This window comes from Anolis sagrei, chromosome 4 (genome assembly GCF_037176765.1).
Source record: "Anolis sagrei isolate rAnoSag1 chromosome 4, rAnoSag1.mat, whole genome shotgun sequence".
Classification (NCBI taxonomy): Eukaryota; Metazoa; Chordata; class Lepidosauria; order Squamata; family Dactyloidae; genus Anolis; species Anolis sagrei.
Genome location: NC_090024.1, coordinates 122,599,412 through 122,616,978, shown reverse-complemented (window position 1 = coordinate 122,616,978; position 17,567 = coordinate 122,599,412). Strand labels below are relative to the sequence as shown.

Genomic DNA, 17,567 nt, shown 5'->3' with positions numbered 1-17,567 from the left:
TAACCCAGTTCAAAGCAGGTATTGTGGGATTTTCTGCCTTGATATTCTGGGATATAGGCCTGTGTGGAAGGACCCTGGGTTATCTGTGAACACACTCAGGGCCCCTACCACACAGCCCTACATTTATTTATTTCCTACATTTATTCCCCACCCTTCTCACCCCTAAGAGGGGAACTCAGGGCGGCCTCACAAATACCATCATAATAAAACAATCAACAATATATTAAAATATTAAAACAATAAACAAAATAATTGATTAACACATGCCTATTAAAATCAGAGTCTAAAATCCAGTCCGGGTCAAATCATTGTCATAAGTGTCTCTGGGAAGAGCGTTCCACAGGCGGGGGCCACTAATGAGAAGGCCCTGTCCCTTGTCCCCACCAATCATGTTTGCTATGTTGGTAGGGCCGAGAGCAGGGCCTCTCCAGATGATCTTACATCCCAGAATATCAAGGCAGAAAATCCCACATTATCTGAGTGTGGACTCAGATAACCCAGTTCAAATCAGATATTATGGGATTTTCTGCCTTGATATTCTGGTATATAGGGCTGTGTGGCCTTTTAGTCAAGGTGAAAGAAGAAAGCGCAAAAGCTGGGTTGCAGTTAAGCATAAAAAAAAACAAGATTATGGCAACCGGACTGATTGACAACTGGAAAATAGAGAGAGAAAACGTGGAGGCTGTGACAGACTTTGTATTTCTAGGTGCAAAGATTACTGAAGACGCAGACCGTAGCCAGGAAATCAGAAGACTCTTACTTCTTGGGAGGAGAACAATGACCAATCTCGATAAAATAGTGAAGAGTAGAGACATCACACTGGCAACAAAGATCCGCATAGTTGAAGCAATGGTATTCCCCATAGTCATCTACACATGTGAGAGCTGGACCAAAGGGAAGGCTGAGGGAAGGAAGATAGATGCTTTTGAACTGTGGTGTTGGAGGGAAGTTCTGAGAGTGCCTTGGACTGCCAGAAGATCCAACCAGTCCATACTTCAAGAAATAAAGCCCGACTGCTCATTGGAGGGAAGGATAGTAGAGGCAAAGATGAAGTACTTTGGCCACATCATGAGAAGAAAGGAAAGCTTAGAGAAGACAATGATGCTGGGGAAAATTGAAGGAAAAAGGAAGAGGGGCCGACCAAGGGCAAGATGAATGGATGGTATCCTTGAAGTGACTGGATTCACCTTAAAGGAGCTGGTGGTGGTTACGACCAACAGGGAGCTCTGGTGTGGACTGGTCCATGAACAAAATAAAGTTCAACAGGGACAAATGCAAGATACTCCATTTAGGCAGAAAAAAACGAAATGCAAAGATACAGAATGGGGGACAATGATGGCTCGAGAGCAGTACGTGTGAAAAAGATCTTGGAGTCCTTGTGGACAACAAGTTAAACATGAGCCAACAATGTGATGTGGCGGCAAAAAAGCCAATGGGATTTTGGCCTGCATCCATAGGAGCATAGTGTCTAGATCTAGGGAAGTCATGCTACCCCTCTATTCTGCTTTGGTTAGACCACACCTGGAATATTGTGTCCAATTCTGGGCACCACAATTGAAGAAAGATATTGACAAGCTGGAATGTGTCCAGAAGAGGGCGACTAAAATGATCAAGGGTCTGGAGGACAAGCCCTATGAGGAGCAGCTTAAGGAGCTGGGCATGTTTAGCCTGAAGAAGAGAAGGCTGAGAGGGGATATGATAGCCATGTATAAATATGTGAGAGGAAGCCACAGGGAGGAGGGAGCAAGCTTGGTTTCTGTTTCCCTGGAGACTAGGACGCGGAACAATGGCTTCAAACTACAAGAGAGGAGATTCCATCTGAACAAAGCAAAGACGGAGATCCTATGGCTGGGTCAACCGGACATTGGGGATGTCCAGCTGCCTACCCTCGATGGCGAGGCGCTAATCCCGTCACCATTGGTAAAAAGTCTGGGAGTCCTTTTGGACCCTCTGCTGACGATGGAGGCCCAGGTCTCCGCCGTGAGCAGAACCGCCCTTTTTCATCTGCGGCAGGCTAGACGGCTGGCCCCCTACCTGTCCAGGGACGACCTAGCTACGGTGATCCAGGCTACGGTCATCTCAAGACTGGACTACTGTAACACCCTCTACATTGGCCTTCCTCTGTCGGTGATCCGGAAGCTCAAGTTGGTACAAAATGCAGCTGCTCGGCTTCTTGCGGGAATTCCGACGAGATGCCACATAACACCAATCTTACTACAGCTGCATTGGTTACCAATTGAGCACCGGATCACTTTCAAAGTGATGGTACTCACCTTTAAGGCCTTGCATGGTCTGGGGCCGATGTACCTGAGGGACCGCCTCACCCCCTACCAACCCCAGAGATCCCTCCGTTCTGAGGACCAAGATCTGTTGGAAATTCCCAGTGTCAAGACCTTGTGTCTAACAGCAACCAGACGCAGAGCCTTCACAGCAGTGGCACCATCACTCTGGAATACTCTGCCACCTGAAGTCCGTGCCTTGCGGGACTTATCAGCTTTCCGCAGGGCATGTAAGACATACCTGTTTCGACAGGCCTTTGATTTGTGATATTGCTGTTTTTAAATTGTTTTAAATTGTTTTTAAATTGTGTTAGATTTTTAGCCATTCTTGTAAGCCACTCTGAGCCCCAGGGGAGTGGCCGCATATAAGTTCGAAAAATAAATAAATACATAAAATAAACATGAGGAAGAACCTCTTAGCTGTGAGAGCCGTTCAGCAGTGGAACTCTCTGCCCCGGAGTGTGGTGGAGGCTCCTTCTTTGGAAGCTTTTAAACAGAGGCTGGATGGCCCTCTCTGAGCCCCAGGGGAGTGGCCGCATATAAGTTCGAATAACAAATAAATACATAAAATAAACATGAGGAAGAACTTCTTAGCTGTGAGAGCCGTTCAGCAGTGGAACTCTCTGCCCCGGAGTGTGGTGGAGGTTCCTTCTTTGGAAGCTTTTAAACAGAGGCTGGATGGCCCTCTCTGAGCCCCAGGGGAGTGGCCGCATATAAGTTCGAATAACAAATAAATACATAAAATAAACATGAGGAAGAACTTCTTAGCTGTGAGAGCCGTTCAGCAGTGGAACTCTCTGCCCCGGAGTGTGGTGGAGGTTCCTTCTTTGGAAGTTTTTAAACAGAGGCTGGATGGCCCTCTCTGAGCCCCAGGGGAGTGGCCGCATATAAGTTCGAATAATAAATAAATACATAAAATAAACATGAGGAAGAACTTCTTAGCTGTGAGAGCTGTTCAGCAGTGGAACTCTCTGCCCCGGAGTGTGGTGGAGGCTCCTTCTTTGGAAGCTTTTAAACAGAGGCTGGATGGCCATCTGTCAGGGGTGATTTGAATGCAACATTCCTGCTTCTTGGCAGGGGGTTGGACTGAATGGTCCATGAGGTCTCTTCCAACTCTAGGATTCTGTGATTCTATGAAGTCATGAAGAGTCGGAAACGACTGAACGAATGAACAACAACAAGGACCCTGGGCTATCTGTGAACACACTCAGGGCCCTTCCACAGCCCTATAACCCAGAATATAGGGCAGAAAATCCCACATCATCTGAATGTGGACTCAGATAACTCCCTTCAAAGCAGATATTGTGGGATTTTTCTGCCTTGATATTCTGGGATATAGGGCTGTGTGGAAGAGCCCTAAGGCTAAATAAAACCCCACATTTTCTGCTTTGAACTGGAATATCTGGCCCTGGGAAGCTTGCCCTTTGGCTGCAGGTGAGAGCGGCCTACACAGGTGTCAGGCCAAGGCTGCGGTGGGTCAAGCTGAGGCGAGGGAAGGGAGAGCAGGAGGGGACCAAGCCGAGGCCGCGGTTGCCGTGGCGACCACTCACACCGCGATTCCTTCCTTCCTTCCTTTCCTTCCTCCCTCCCACGCACTACCGGTTGCTAGGACACCCGCGCAGCCAATAGGAACCTGGGCTTTCAGGGCGCGAGCGGGCGAGGGAAGAGGTTGGCGGTGGCACCAGGGCGGAAGTGTGTCCCGTCGGGCTTGGGGCCGCGTCCGGAAGTGAGCGCTGAATGGTGGGGAGGCGGTCGCGGACGGGGAAGCTCGCCCGGCTTCTGGCCGCGGACGCCGTGAGCCAGAGGAGGCGGCGGTAGGAGTAGCAGTGGCTGGAGCGGGTCTCGCGAGAGTTGTGTTCCTGAGGCAGGCGCAGAGCGGTCTTCCCTCTTCCCTCCCTCCTTCCTTCCTTCCCTCCGCCTCCTTCAGGAAGAGCCTGGGCTCGACGCGGGAAGATGGCGGCGGCCGGAGGGAGCGGCGGCGGCTGCTGGGGCGGCGGCACGGGCTCCTGGGCACCGGAGAGGCCCGAGCTGTGAGGCTCCGGCGCTGGGCCAGTGAGGACGGCGGGCGGCGAGCCACAGCGGCGGCGGAGGATGAGCTTGCTTTGCGCTCAGTATCTCCGGTGAGGAAGGAACGGGGTGGGCTGAGAGAGAGAGAGAGAGAGAGGAGGGGGCCTCTCTGTTGGAGTTATGGCCCCCCTTTGTGTCCTCCTTTAAGCCCAAGGAGAGGAAAGGCCTAGGCGGCGAGGGATGCTGCCAGGTGGTGATGAAGAAGGGGGTGGCAACGCGAGGGGAAGAGGAAGAAGAAGCAGCAGCGTGGAGGCAGGGCTCCTCCAATGTGTGCGGGGGATGCTCTCCCGCCTCGGCTCAAAAGCCCAAAGAAGGGGAAACCCGCGTGCAGATGGGGCATCACACCCGTCAGGTGAACCCGCACGCCGCTTTCCACCTAGGCCCTTTCCACGCGGCCATATAACCCAGCATTTCAAGGCAGATAAAGCCACAATATCTGCTTTGAACTGGATTATCTGAGTCCACACTGCCATACAATCCAGCTCAATGTGGGTTGTGTGGAAGGGGCCTCAGGGATTATTATTATTATTATTAACTTTATTTATATCTCGCAAAATCTCCCGAAGGACTTGATGCGGCTTACAAAGGCCAAGGCAACAACATACAATTATTATTATTATTATTACTTTATTTGTACCCCGCTAGCATCTCCCGAAGGACTCCATGCGGCTTACAAAAGCCAAGGCCTCAAAACATAACACAACAATACACAACTTAAAGCAAATCAAAAACAATTAAAGCAATATTAAAAACAACAAAGCAATAAACAGTACACCAAGACACAATAAAACTGGGCCGGGCCAGAGTAATGGGTACAGATTAAGAGTGCTGATGTGACAGGTGGTATATGGGATTTTAGGGTAGGTGCAGTGTGCCAGCAATCTTACTTTCTACTAAAGTGCTTCTGGGACTTGTTGGAGTTTCCTATTCTGGAAAGGCACATTGGAACAGCCAGGTCTTCAAGTTCTTTCTAAAGACTGCCAACGTAGGGGCCTGTCTAATATCTTTGGGGAGGGTGTTCCAGAGTTGGGGGGCCACCACAGAAAAGGCCCTGTCTCACATCCCCACCAGACGCGCCTGCGATGCAGGCGGAATCGCGAGCAGGGCCTCTCCGGATGAACGAAGCGAGCGCGTGGGTTCATAAACGGAGATGCGGTCAATCAGGTAGGATGGTCTCAAACCGTTTAGGGCTTTGTAGGTAAGCACCTGCACCTTGAATTGGGCTTGGAAAATAAACGGCAGCCAGTGGAGCTCCTTGAACAGTAACAGTAAAACTCATAAGCAAATAATAAAACATCAAGCAAAAACAAATCTGACTTGGCCACGGTAGTCCACGCTCTGGTTACATCCCGCATAGACTACTGCAACGCTCTCTACGTGGGGTTGCCTTTGAAGACTGCTCGGAAGCTTCAAATGGTCCAGCGCTCGGCAGCCAGGTTGCTAACAGGAGCGGCACTCAGGGAGCATACTACTCATCTGTTGCACCAGCTCCACTGGCTACCAGTGCTGGCTTTAGCCTATAAAGCCCTAAACGGTTCTGGCCCGACTTACCTGTCCGAACGCATCTCCTCCTATGAACCGACTAGGATACTAAGATCATCTGGGGAGGCCCTGCTCTCTGTCTCGCCTGCATCACAGGCACGCTTGGTGGGGACAAGAGACAAGGTCTTCTCAGTGGTGGCCCCTCGGCTGTGGAACGCCCTTCCTACAGATATCAGATCGGCTCCCTCCCTGGTGGCGTTTCGGAGGAAAGTGAAGACCTGGCTGTTCTAACAAGCATTTGATTAAACAGTGTAATTGAACATAGGAATACGGAATAATGGATGACGAGACTGGATTCTGATTTTACCGTTGAGGCGCTAATGATTGTTATACTGATGTTAATGATTTATGTGATAATTGTTTTTAATTGCCCTATACTTGTTTTGTGATATTTTGTACCGATGTTGTTCACCGGTTTGAGTCGCCTGAGGGCTGAGAAAAGAGGTATAGAAATAAAGTAAATAAATAAATAATAAATAAATAAAACACTAAAAACAATGACACCATGACGCATTTAAAACCTAAAGGCCAGGCCAAATGTAATGGATAAAATTTAAAAGTGCTGAACTTGACAGGAGGTATGTAGAGGTTTTTTGGAGGTAGGTGCAAAAAACCTACCTGTAGGTAGGTGTGTAAGTAGCTGTGTAGACCAGGGGTCCTCAAACTAAGGCCTGGGGGCCGGATACGGCCCTCCAAGGTCATTTACCCAGCCCTCGCTTAGGGTCAACCTAAGTCTGTAATTACTTGAAAGCACATAACAACAGTAGCAACAACAATCCTATCTCATCAGCTGAAAGCAGACCCACACTTGAAATACTAATAAATTTATATTTGTTAAAATTGTTCTTCATTTTAATTATTGTATTGTTTTTAAATGGTTTTTGCACTACAAATAAGATATGTGCAGTGTGCATAGGAATCAATTCATTTTTTTTTTTCAAATTATAATCCGGCCCTCCCAACAGTTTGAGGGACTGTGACCTCTGTTTAAAAAGTTTGAGGACCCCTGACCTAGACGGTTCAGGCCCAGGCTATTTGGCTGACCACATCTTGCATGAACCTGCCTGTGCCCAACGATCTTCAGGAGAGGCCCTTCTCTGGGTCCCACTTCTATCTCAAGCCCGGTTGGTGGGAACAAGAAAGCGGGCTTTCTCAGTGGCTGCCCCTCAACTCTGGAACTCCCTTCTTCTCAGGGAAGCCAGAAAGGCCCCCTCCCTGATGGCTTTCCAGGGGCAGGCTAAAACCTTTTTATTCAAACACCACATTTAAAGGCGAAGGTGTTTAATATCTAGTCAGGGGATGCTGTGGTTTTATATGCTTTATGGTTTTATCTTGAATTGCTTTTATTATTAATGATGTTTAATACTGTTTTAATATTTGTATATTTTAAGTTGTATTGCAATGTTTTTATGGTGAACTACTTTGAGTCTCCATATGGAAAGAAAAAGTGGGATATAAATAAACATAATACTAATAGAATGATTTTCTTTAGAAGCCAAGATCTGGCCTTAGTGATCCATGCCTTAGTTACATTCCTCCTGGATTAATTCAACGTGCTCTACATGGGGCTATCTCTGAAAAGTGCTCGGAAACTTCAGATGGTCCAAAGAGCTGCAGCTCAGTTTCTCACTGGGGCTGACTTCATGGAGTGGACAACCGCCCTGTTGCAGCCTCTCCATTGGCTGTCAGCCTGTAACCGAGCACAATTCAAAGTGCTGGTTATGACCTTGAAAGCACTAGACGGTTCAGGTCCAGGCTATTTGGCCAACTGCATCCCCTTGTAACGAACCTGCCCAGGCCCTGAGATCTTCAGGAGAGACCTTCTCTTGGTCCCACCTCCATCTCAAGTTCAATTGGTGGGAACAAGAAAGCAGGCCTTCCTTCTTGGTGGCTGCCCCTCAGCTCTGGAACTTCCTTCTTCCCAGGGAAGCCAGGAAGGCCCCCTCCCTGCTGTCCTTCAGGCGGCAGGCTAAAACAACATTATGATTATGATTATTTTATATAGCAGTCTAGAAGGGGCCTGGGAAGTCTTGCATGGAACATGGGGTGAGCAGTGGACCCATCTCGCCGTTGTGCTTTGTACCTGTGCTCATGTCCGGGAGAACAATAAGGGATGTAAGTGCCTCCCCCCCCCCCCCCCCCCAGAACCCCGAGGCTATGACATCTGAAAAGTCTGCTCAATGAATGTGCTGAGGAAATAATAACAATCACAATTATTATTACTAGCTGAGCTACCCAGCAATGCCCAGGTTTGATATTTCATAATTTGTAACACTATTTAATAGAAAAGATGATCATTTTGGGATTTTATGAATGGACCCATTAAGAAAATTTATACAGAAGTGAGTGGACTACAATTTACATCATGCTTTGAATGTGAGTTTCCTGCTTCTTGGCAGGGGGGTTGGACTGAAAGGCCCACCAGATCTCTTTCAACTAAAGCAGTGTTTCTCAACCTGGGGTCCCCAGATTGAGGGGGACCCTCAACTCCCAGAAATCCCAGCCAGTTGACCAGCTGTTAGGATTTCTGGGAGTTGAAGGCCAAAAACATCTGGGGACCCCAGGTTGAGAACCACTGAACTAAAGGATTCTATGATTCTGTGTAGGCCGATCCCTCTCAAATCCCTCCAGTATGTTCTGTTCTGTTACTCAAGGGTGGTCCATATCAGTCTACACTGCATTCAGAGCTCTCTGAATGCAGGGTGAACCCCTCCAGTATTTTCTGTTGGTCATAGGGTTTCTGTGTGCCAAGTGTGGTCCAGATCTATTGTTGGTGCTGGAGGTTGTGGTTTTTAGAAATGGGAGACAGTAGGAAATCAGCTGCAAATGTCATCACGCACATATATACATGCATTCACTTTTATTATAAATATCGAAGATATACCTTGCCTGTTGCCCCATGGGAACTTAAGGCGGCTAATAATCCCACACTTCAGGCAAATTAAAAAAGTGCAGTACAAAAGTTTAAAAAAACAATTAAATAGTACAGTGTGTGAAAATAGATTAAAATATGATAAATATAATTAAAACTCCCAGCGCCCCCTTCCCCCCATCCCACCATGGATGAGCCGCTGAAAGGTCCAGAAGAACCAACAGGAACACACTCCCGTGTCTAGTTCTCTACAAAAGTAATCTATCAAGTTCCCCGGTGGCGCAGTGGGTTAAACTCCTGTGCCGGCAGGACTGAAGACCGACAGGTCACAGGTTCGAATCAGGGGAGAGCGCGGATGAGCTCCCTCTGTCAGCTCCAGCTCCTCATGTGGGGACATAAGAGAAGCTTCCCACAAGGAAGATAAAATATCAAAACATCCGGGCGTCCCCTGGGCAACGTCCTTGCAGACGACCAATTCTCTCACACCAGAAGCGACTTGCAGTTTCTGATACGACAAAAAAAATCTACCAAGGCGACCAGAGCTGCCTCTGTCCCATAACCAGGCCTGAAACCATACTGTAATGGATCTAGATTATCTGCTTCATCCAGGGACCCTTGGAATCACAACAACAACAACACATTTACTACCCACTACCCCTTGCTGTTTGAGATGGGGCACAACATGGTTTATTTTCTGTCAGAAGCACTGTATTAAAAATACTTTAGAAACTGGCTAAAACATGGTTAAAACAGAGAGATAAAACACAAGCCTATTGAAATGCATCTAACAAGATACACAGATTTAAAATACAAGTTGAAACTCACTAATAAAATGCAGATTTAAATTTACAAGTTAAAATTGACTGGGTAGTTCTTCAGTGGTATCTTAAACATTTACAGCTGATTTGAAAGGAGACAGGATTTGTGGAAGGGTCATTTCATTTCATGGTCGATGGTGGAGAGGATGGTTGGATGAGCAAATAGGAAGCCTACATCGTGGAGAAGAATTGGCTGTTAAGGAAGTGAAGTGAAGGACCTTTAATCACTCAGAGGTATACTGGCCAATGAGGCTGAGCATGACAACTTTTCATTCATAGATACATTTTCCACTTGTGTTTCTTCCTGAGTTTGACTATTGTGCTATGTAGATCTGCTTCATGTTGTTAAATGGCATCAGCATTCAACCCAGGGTGTAAATGAAATATATCATTGCAATGAATTTTGTGTCATAAGCATCTCTGCATAAGATGCTTTAGCACTGATTTTTTTCAGTAATTTGTTTTAAATAAATGATAGAACTTCTTTAAAAAATAAAACCAGGGTAGTAGAGAAAGTAATAACGATGGGGCATCCATTCACTTGAGTTGTGCACACTGGACTTCAAATATAACTTGAAGTCGCTGAACAACTCAGCCATAAGTAAAGAGAAAAAGGGGTTTGCATCTGTAGTTAGAAAAACTTCAGATACTACTAATACATTTCAATTTATCTATGATATTGCTAGGTGTTGAATACTTTAAAAAGATTATGTTGCCCTACTGTGATAGTGTATAAAGATGATGTATTTTGCTCTTAGGACCACTAATGAAGGTTGAGTCCTACAAAACGACTGCTTCTTCATTTCCTTGTGTTTGGCATGAAAGCCTCTACATGAGGGCTCTTAATGATTATCCTACCAATATGATAATGTAGTTAGAATATTCCTTCTTATGTCATCTTTTTAACTTGAGATTTCTTTTCCTTACAATGCTAGACTCTTTGATGAATCTCTGTTGTCAGGTTTCATTTTTAGTGCCTATATCTTCTATAAAATCAGAGTTTTTCTTTTTGGAAAAACGTATTATAAAGCATTCACAGTCTGTTAGCTGCCTTGTCCTAAAAATATATGGGCACTTATAGGCTTCAAATGTGGGACTTGAACAGAATGGGTGACACCTGGCTCGGCAACAGTACATGGGAAAAATATCTTGGGAGTCTTTGTGAACAACAAGTTGAACATGAGCCAACAATGTGATGCTGCAGGTAAAAAAGCCAATGGGATTTTGGGCTGCATCTGAATGAGTATAGTGTCTAGATCAGTGGTTCTCAACCTGTGAGTCCCCAGATGTTTTGGCCTTCAACTCCCAGAAATCCTAACAAGTGGTAACCTGACTGGGATTTCTGGGAATTGTAGGCTGAAACAGCCACAGGTTGAGAACCACTGGTCTAGATTGAGGGAAGTAATGGCACCCCTTATTCTGCGTTGGTCAGACCTCATCTGGATACTCTGTCCAACTCTAGGCACCAGAATTCAAGAGAGATAGTGAGAAGCTGGAAGGTGTCCAGAAGAGGGTGACTAAAATGATCAAAGGTCTGTAGACCATGCCCTATGAGGCATGTATGTTTAGAGGAGACATTATAGCCATATATAAATATGTGAATATAGGAACACGGAATAACGGATGATGAGATTGGATTCTGATTCTACTGATGAAACGCTAATGATCTGTTATATTGATGTTTAATTGTTGATGATGCTATTGTTTTAACTGTCCCTTAATTGTTTTATGATGTTTAGCATTGAATTTTGCTGCTGTTAACCGCTTTGAGTCGCCTGAGGGCTGAGAAAAGTGGTATATAAATGAAGTAAATAAATAAATAAATGTCATAAGAAGAGATAGCAGGCTTGCTTCTGTTGCCCTGGAAACTAGGACTCAGAGCAATGGGTTCAAATTACAAGAAAGGAGATTCCACCTGAACATTAGGAAGAACTTACTGACTGTAAGAGCTGTTCAGCAGCGGAACTTGCTGCCTTCTCTGAAGACTTTTAAATAGAGGTTAGATGGCCATCTGTTGGGGGTTCTTTGATTGTTCTGTTCCTGTATGGCAAGGGTTGGAACAGATAGCCCATGCAGTCTCTTCCAACTCTGTTTCTACGATTCTCTTACCATTGTCGTTTTAGACCTGAGTGGTCAGTGTATGTTATTTCCAGAATTAGGAGCTGGGTCTCATCACTCCAAGGAGATGCCCAGACCTATATCTCATTAACTAAATCTCCTGTCTTAATTAATACCCATACCCTATTTGGAAGGTGCTTTCAGAAGTATGAAGATGAACAACAAGATTGAATCCATAAAAACATTTGTTTGACTCTTGGATTGTTCTTTATGTTAATCTGCCTTTGAAGTTAGTTCAGAAGGTACTGCTTGTGCACAGAACTGCAGCATGTCTCTTGTTAAGTGACAGGAGATAGAAATACATGGACTTTTTTCATTAGTTGCATTTTCTCCTTCTGACTTCAGTTAAAGATGCTGATTTTAACCTCTTGGAGTAAAGTAATAGCCCTCTGGATGTTCTTGAACTGAATATTTATTTATTTATTTCCAGCATTTCTATCCCGTCCTTCTCAACCCCCGAAGGGGGACTCAGGACGGCTTACATTTGGCACAATTTGATGCCATTAAATATAACAAAGCAATACAATAACAATTAAAATAATAAATAGAACATTAATTAAAACAATAAAAACTGTATTGTCGAAGGCTTTCATGGCCAGAATCACTGGGTTGTTGTAGGTTTTTTCGGGCTATATGGCCATGGTCTAGAGGCAGTCTCTCCTGATGTTTCGCCTGCATCTATGGCAAGCATCCTCAGAGGTAGTGAGGATGCTCACTACCTATGAGGATGCTTGCCATAGATGCAGGCGAAACGTCAGGAGAGAATGCCTCTAGACCATGGCCATATAGCCCGAAAAAACCTACAACAACCCAATAAAAACAGTATTAACCATTGTATCACCATTCCAGTCAAATTTGATATCCAAAATACTATTTATAACTGCTGTCCAAAAGCCTTGTCCCAGAACCACGACTTTAATTTCTTCTTAAAAGACAGGAGGGATGAAGCCGATCTTACCTCATTGGGAAGCGAGATCCACAGGCGGGGGGCTACAGCCGAGAAGGCCCTGTTTCACATCCCTGCCATATGTATTTGTGGTGGGAGCGAGAGCAGGGTCTCCCCGGATGACCTTAAACTGCAAGGCAGGATATAGTGGGAGATGCATTCAGACAAGTAAGCTGGGCCAGAACCATATAGAGCTTTATAGGTCAAAACTTTGAATTTAATTCACAAGTGGATCGGCAGCCAGTGGAGCTGACACAACAAGGGGGTGGTGTGCTCCCTGTATGTTGCTCCGGTTAGTAATCTGGTTGCAGCCCATTGGACTAGTTGAAATTTCCAAACAGTCTTCAAAGGAAGCCCCACATAGAGTGCGTTGCAGTAATCTATTCGGGATGTAACAAGAGCGTGGACCACTGTTGCCAGATCTGACTTCCCAAGATACGGGCGCAGCTGACGCACAAGCTTTAACTGTGCAAAAGCTCCCCTGGCCCCGCTGAAACCTGGGGTTCCAGGCTCAGTGTTGAATCCAGGATCACTCCCAAGCTGCGAACCTGCATCTTCAGGGTGTAACCCCATCCAACACAGGCTGTAACCCTATGCCCTGTTCAGCCTTTCAACTGACTAGGAGGACCTCTGTCTTGTCTGGATTCAATTTCAATTTGTTAACTCTCATCCAGTCCGACAAAGTGGCCAAGCACCGGTTCAATGTCTGAACAGCCTCCTTAGTAACGGGTGGGAAGGAGTGACAGATTTGGACGTCATCTGCATACATATACATGTACGTATCCCTTATACATACCATTGCTCCATTGTCCATTATTTTGGTGGTTAACAGGAGTTGTAGAGTTCAACAGACTCTCGCCTTTCTGCTCTGGTGTTACAGGCTCTTTTTCCTTTTTCTTGTATTTTACTTAAATCAAACTTTGCTGAGGTCTTTCATGTAAAATATGCACCTGCTGCTAGCAGAGTCCCTTGTAGCACAGTGGGTTAACCCCTTGGGCTGGCAGGACAGGAGACTGACAGGTCGGAGGTTCGAATCTGAGGAGAGTACGGATGAGCTTCCTCTATCAGCTCCAGCTTCCCATATGGGGACATGAGAGAAGCCTCTCACAAGGATGATAAAACATCAGAACATCTGGATGTCCCCTGGGCATCGTCCTTGCAGACGCCAATTCTCTCACACCAGAAGCAACTTGCAATTTCTCAAGTCACTCCTGACTGGCAGCAGAGGAATCCTCTGCTGCAATGTAGACAGTGGTTCGTCTTTGCAATAATTGCCACAATTTGTGTTGGCCCTGAAGAGTATTTCTTCAGTTTGGTAGGATTTGTCTAACTGGCTATTTTCAGTGGCTATGCTTTTAATTCAGTTTTCATTGATTACGTTTGTTGTATCATTTTCTTAATAATAATAATAATGATAATAATAACTTTATTTATATACTGCTCTGTCTCCCCGAGGGGACTGATAGCGGTTCCCAGGTAAAAATCACATACAAAGTAAAACAACATAACCATAAGATTAACAAAACAATATAAGCATAAAAATTGTCGCCATAACACTCATATATTAAAACTAATCCTGCCTGTTCAAGGCAATTTAAAAATTTACAAGGCCGGGCCAAGAGTTGTGCAAGCCCAAAAATTTTAGGGCCCCCGGAAATTAAGTGCAATGCTATGGCAGGCAACAATAATATTAGGTACGGGTTCATTTCGAGGCCAATTAGAGGAAATGATCTGGGTAATTGGTAGGAAGAATAAGGCTGTATTCAACAATGTGTAAGACTGAGTTAGAACTGGTCATTGTCAAAGGCTTGTTGAAACCACCATGTTTTCAAGTTCTTACGAAAGGAGGGGAGGGATGGGGCCTGTCTTATTTCCCTTGGAAGGGTGTTCCAGAGGCGGGGGGCCACCACCGAGAAGGTCCTCTCTCCTCCTCACCAACCGTGCTTGTGACGGAGGTGGGACCGAGAGGAGGGCCTCCCCTTAAGATCTTGGAGTTCGTGCCGGTTTATAGAAGGAGGTGCGATCATGGAGATAGGTGGGGCCCGAACCGTTTAGGACTTTGTAAATCATTTGTAGAAAAAAAAAACAGTTCTGGGGGGGGGGGGGTAGTATGTACAGTAAACTTTTAGTATCCACTGAGGTTTCGTCCCAGGACAAAATACCAAAATCCATGGATTCTCAAGTCCAATTATATAGTGTGACGTAGTAAAATGATGCCCCTTATGTAAAATGACAATTTAAGATTTGCTGGGGGGGGGGGGGGGGAAGGGAGCTATGGATACAGAATTTCATGGGTTTGGAGTGCCAGGTGTAAAAAATTAAAATAATTATGAAAATGCTCTTTCGACTGCTTCTCTACGTGCCTTTACAATCCAAGTTTAGTACATAGACGACAGCCTCAAGATGGCAATTTTTATTGATCCTGGAAGTTTTGAGTGAGCATGAGAGGCAATATGTGCTGTGTTGAGATAATCTAAGGCCTTTTAGGACCTATTTAGGACCTTTAAATGAATCCTGGAAGGCAGCAGGAGAAGCAGCACAGATGCGGGAGGTGGGGGGGTGGCTGCTGCTGCTGCTTAGTTGCCTTATCAGAACATTCTGTAAGGAAGAGCAGACTGATGACTGGTTCTAAACAGTTCTCATGACTGACTCAGTACAGTACTGTACTCAATAAGATCTCTATGGGATCTTGTTGAAAATGCTTTCACTGAATAAATCTATATTTTTGTTTTTGTAGTTGCATGGGTTTATTTTCTCTGTTTCCGAAGAAGCTGCTTATTTGGATGATTCCTCAGATAACAAGAGTAGTACTTTATAAGGTCTTCCTTAGCATTTTCAAAACAACCTGAACTTTTTCCATATATATCATTCCTCCAAATGATTTAAAAACATTTCCATGGAGAATAGAAAAAATGAATTGGGGAGTGAGGAAGGAAGATAAACTAGCTTAAACTAATCAACATTGCATTCTCCAGATGTATTGGACTACATCAGTGGTTCTCAACCTGTGGGTCCCCAGATGTTTTTGCCTTCAACTCCCAGAAATCCTAACCGCTGGTAAACTGGCTGGGATTTCTGGGAGTTGTAGACCAAAACACCTGGGGACCCACAGGTTAAGAACCACTGGACTACATGTTCCCACCAATGCATTTGAATGGCACCAGTGTGGGGAGGATCTATCCCATCATCAACTTCCTCATTTGAGCCTGTTTCAGGGTGAAATCCAGTATTAACTCATTTATTTATTTATTTGCAGTATTTATATACTGCCCTTCTCACTCCACAGGGGACTCAGGACACATCACAATGCACATATACATGGCAAACATTCAATGCCATAGACACACAACATATATATAAACAGACACACAGAGGATATTTAACTTTCCAGCTTCAAGAGGGTATGCGTGAATTCTGGCCACTGGGGGAGCTGTTGCTTCACCATCCACTTGTGACACCAATGTATATTTCAAATGTATATTTGAAGCCTAATGAATGAAATCAAAATGTTATATATACAACACATTTTTCAAAAACATAACTTTTAGGAGTTCAGACAGGCTTCATTTCCCCCCAGTTCATATGAAACATTGGGCTATGCTTTGAAGATGCTTGGCCATGAAAACCCACTGGATGACCTTGGGCAAGTCACTCTCAGCCCCTGATATGTAAGTTGGAAATGACTTGCAGGCACATAACTATGACAACAACAAACCTTATAAAGCAAAGCTATTTTTTTGTGTGTTCCCTGTTTTCATATAAGAATGGCTGGTTAAATTTGCACATATAGGTTTTCCAGCATTTAAGTATAGTTATTTGCCCTGCTAAACTGTGGTGAGGTTAATAGCCAGACATGTGGAAGATTTCTGTCTTAAAACTCTTATTTGACTTCAGCTAGTTTTTGCTAATCTTTGTCACTTAAAAAGTACTTTCCTATGGACAAATCTAGCACCAGGAGAAAGTAGAACAAACGTCTCTGTATTTCCTACATCTAGTTTCTTGATGTTAGTTTGAAATGGTTTTTGTATGTTGAGTTGGCATATCTCTTTCTAGCAGATAATTATACACACACACAAACATACATTAAAAGTAATTCGTGGGCAAGGAATAATCAGCTGTAATATTCATCACGTTTTGGGCCTCACTACTGCTTTGTGTGCTTTGAGTGTATATAGAATGTTTAGATGGGTATTTGGCCAGTTGTCATTTGAAGAAGCTCGACTGCCATTCCTGAATTAGCCAGCCAATCCATTGTAGACTTCCAAGGAAATTTCTAGATTTCTCTGTGTCAGTTTGTGACCCAAAGTTATGTCTACCATTTGGTGGTAGTGTGTCCACCAACTTCTCTGAGATTTGCATGTACCTTACATTTCTATTCTTTCTGTCTTTTCACCCTCTCTGTTGTTAAGCTTCATGTTCATCACTCATAGCAGATGTGCTACCAAAGCATATTAAGGGCAAAAGCAGAATAGATAGATTTGATCTTTTTCTTAGTCCAAACATTTAAGTATGCTATGTCTGTTGTTTTCTAAAAAACATTCTTGTGACTAGCATTCAGTCATTTAGTCTGGTTTATAGTCTTTGGCTACATATTGCGTGGCAACTGGTGTTATTTTTGTAATGTTCGTAAAGGAAACTATTTTGATATATCTTCCTCACTCAGCAAATTATTTTCTGAAATTTCTGTGCCATTGAAGACTTAGATTATCTGGCATGGCCGCCCGGCAGGTCTGACTCATCCGTTACCCACCTTCGATGGTGCCGCCCTATCTCCATCGACCACTGTTAAGAGCTTAGGTGTCATCCTGGATTCACAGCTGACAATGGAAGCTCAGGTCGCTGCTGCCAGCAAACAGGTCTTTTTCCATCTACAACAAGCGAGGCAACTGGCACCTTACCTATCTGATGAGGCTCTGGCAACTGTC

At 44.8% G+C, this 17,567-nt stretch overlaps 1 protein-coding gene across 2 annotated transcripts in view; it reads left to right on the top strand.

Moving 5' to 3' along the window:
- Positions 1-3,990: 3,990 nt before the first annotated feature.
- Positions 3,991-17,567, top strand: part of SMG7 (SMG7 nonsense mediated mRNA decay factor) — a 91,817-nt gene continuing 78,240 nt past the window's right edge. The window contains exon 1 of one of the 2 annotated variants that reach the window (XM_060774496.2): positions 3,991-4,399. In XM_060774496.2, coding sequence (XP_060630479.1) covers positions 4,371-4,399 — 29 coding nt within the window. In that variant the 5' untranslated portion in view covers positions 3,991-4,370. The remainder of the gene's footprint in view (positions 4,400-17,567) is intronic. The other variant, XM_060774497.2, reaches the window with a different exon arrangement.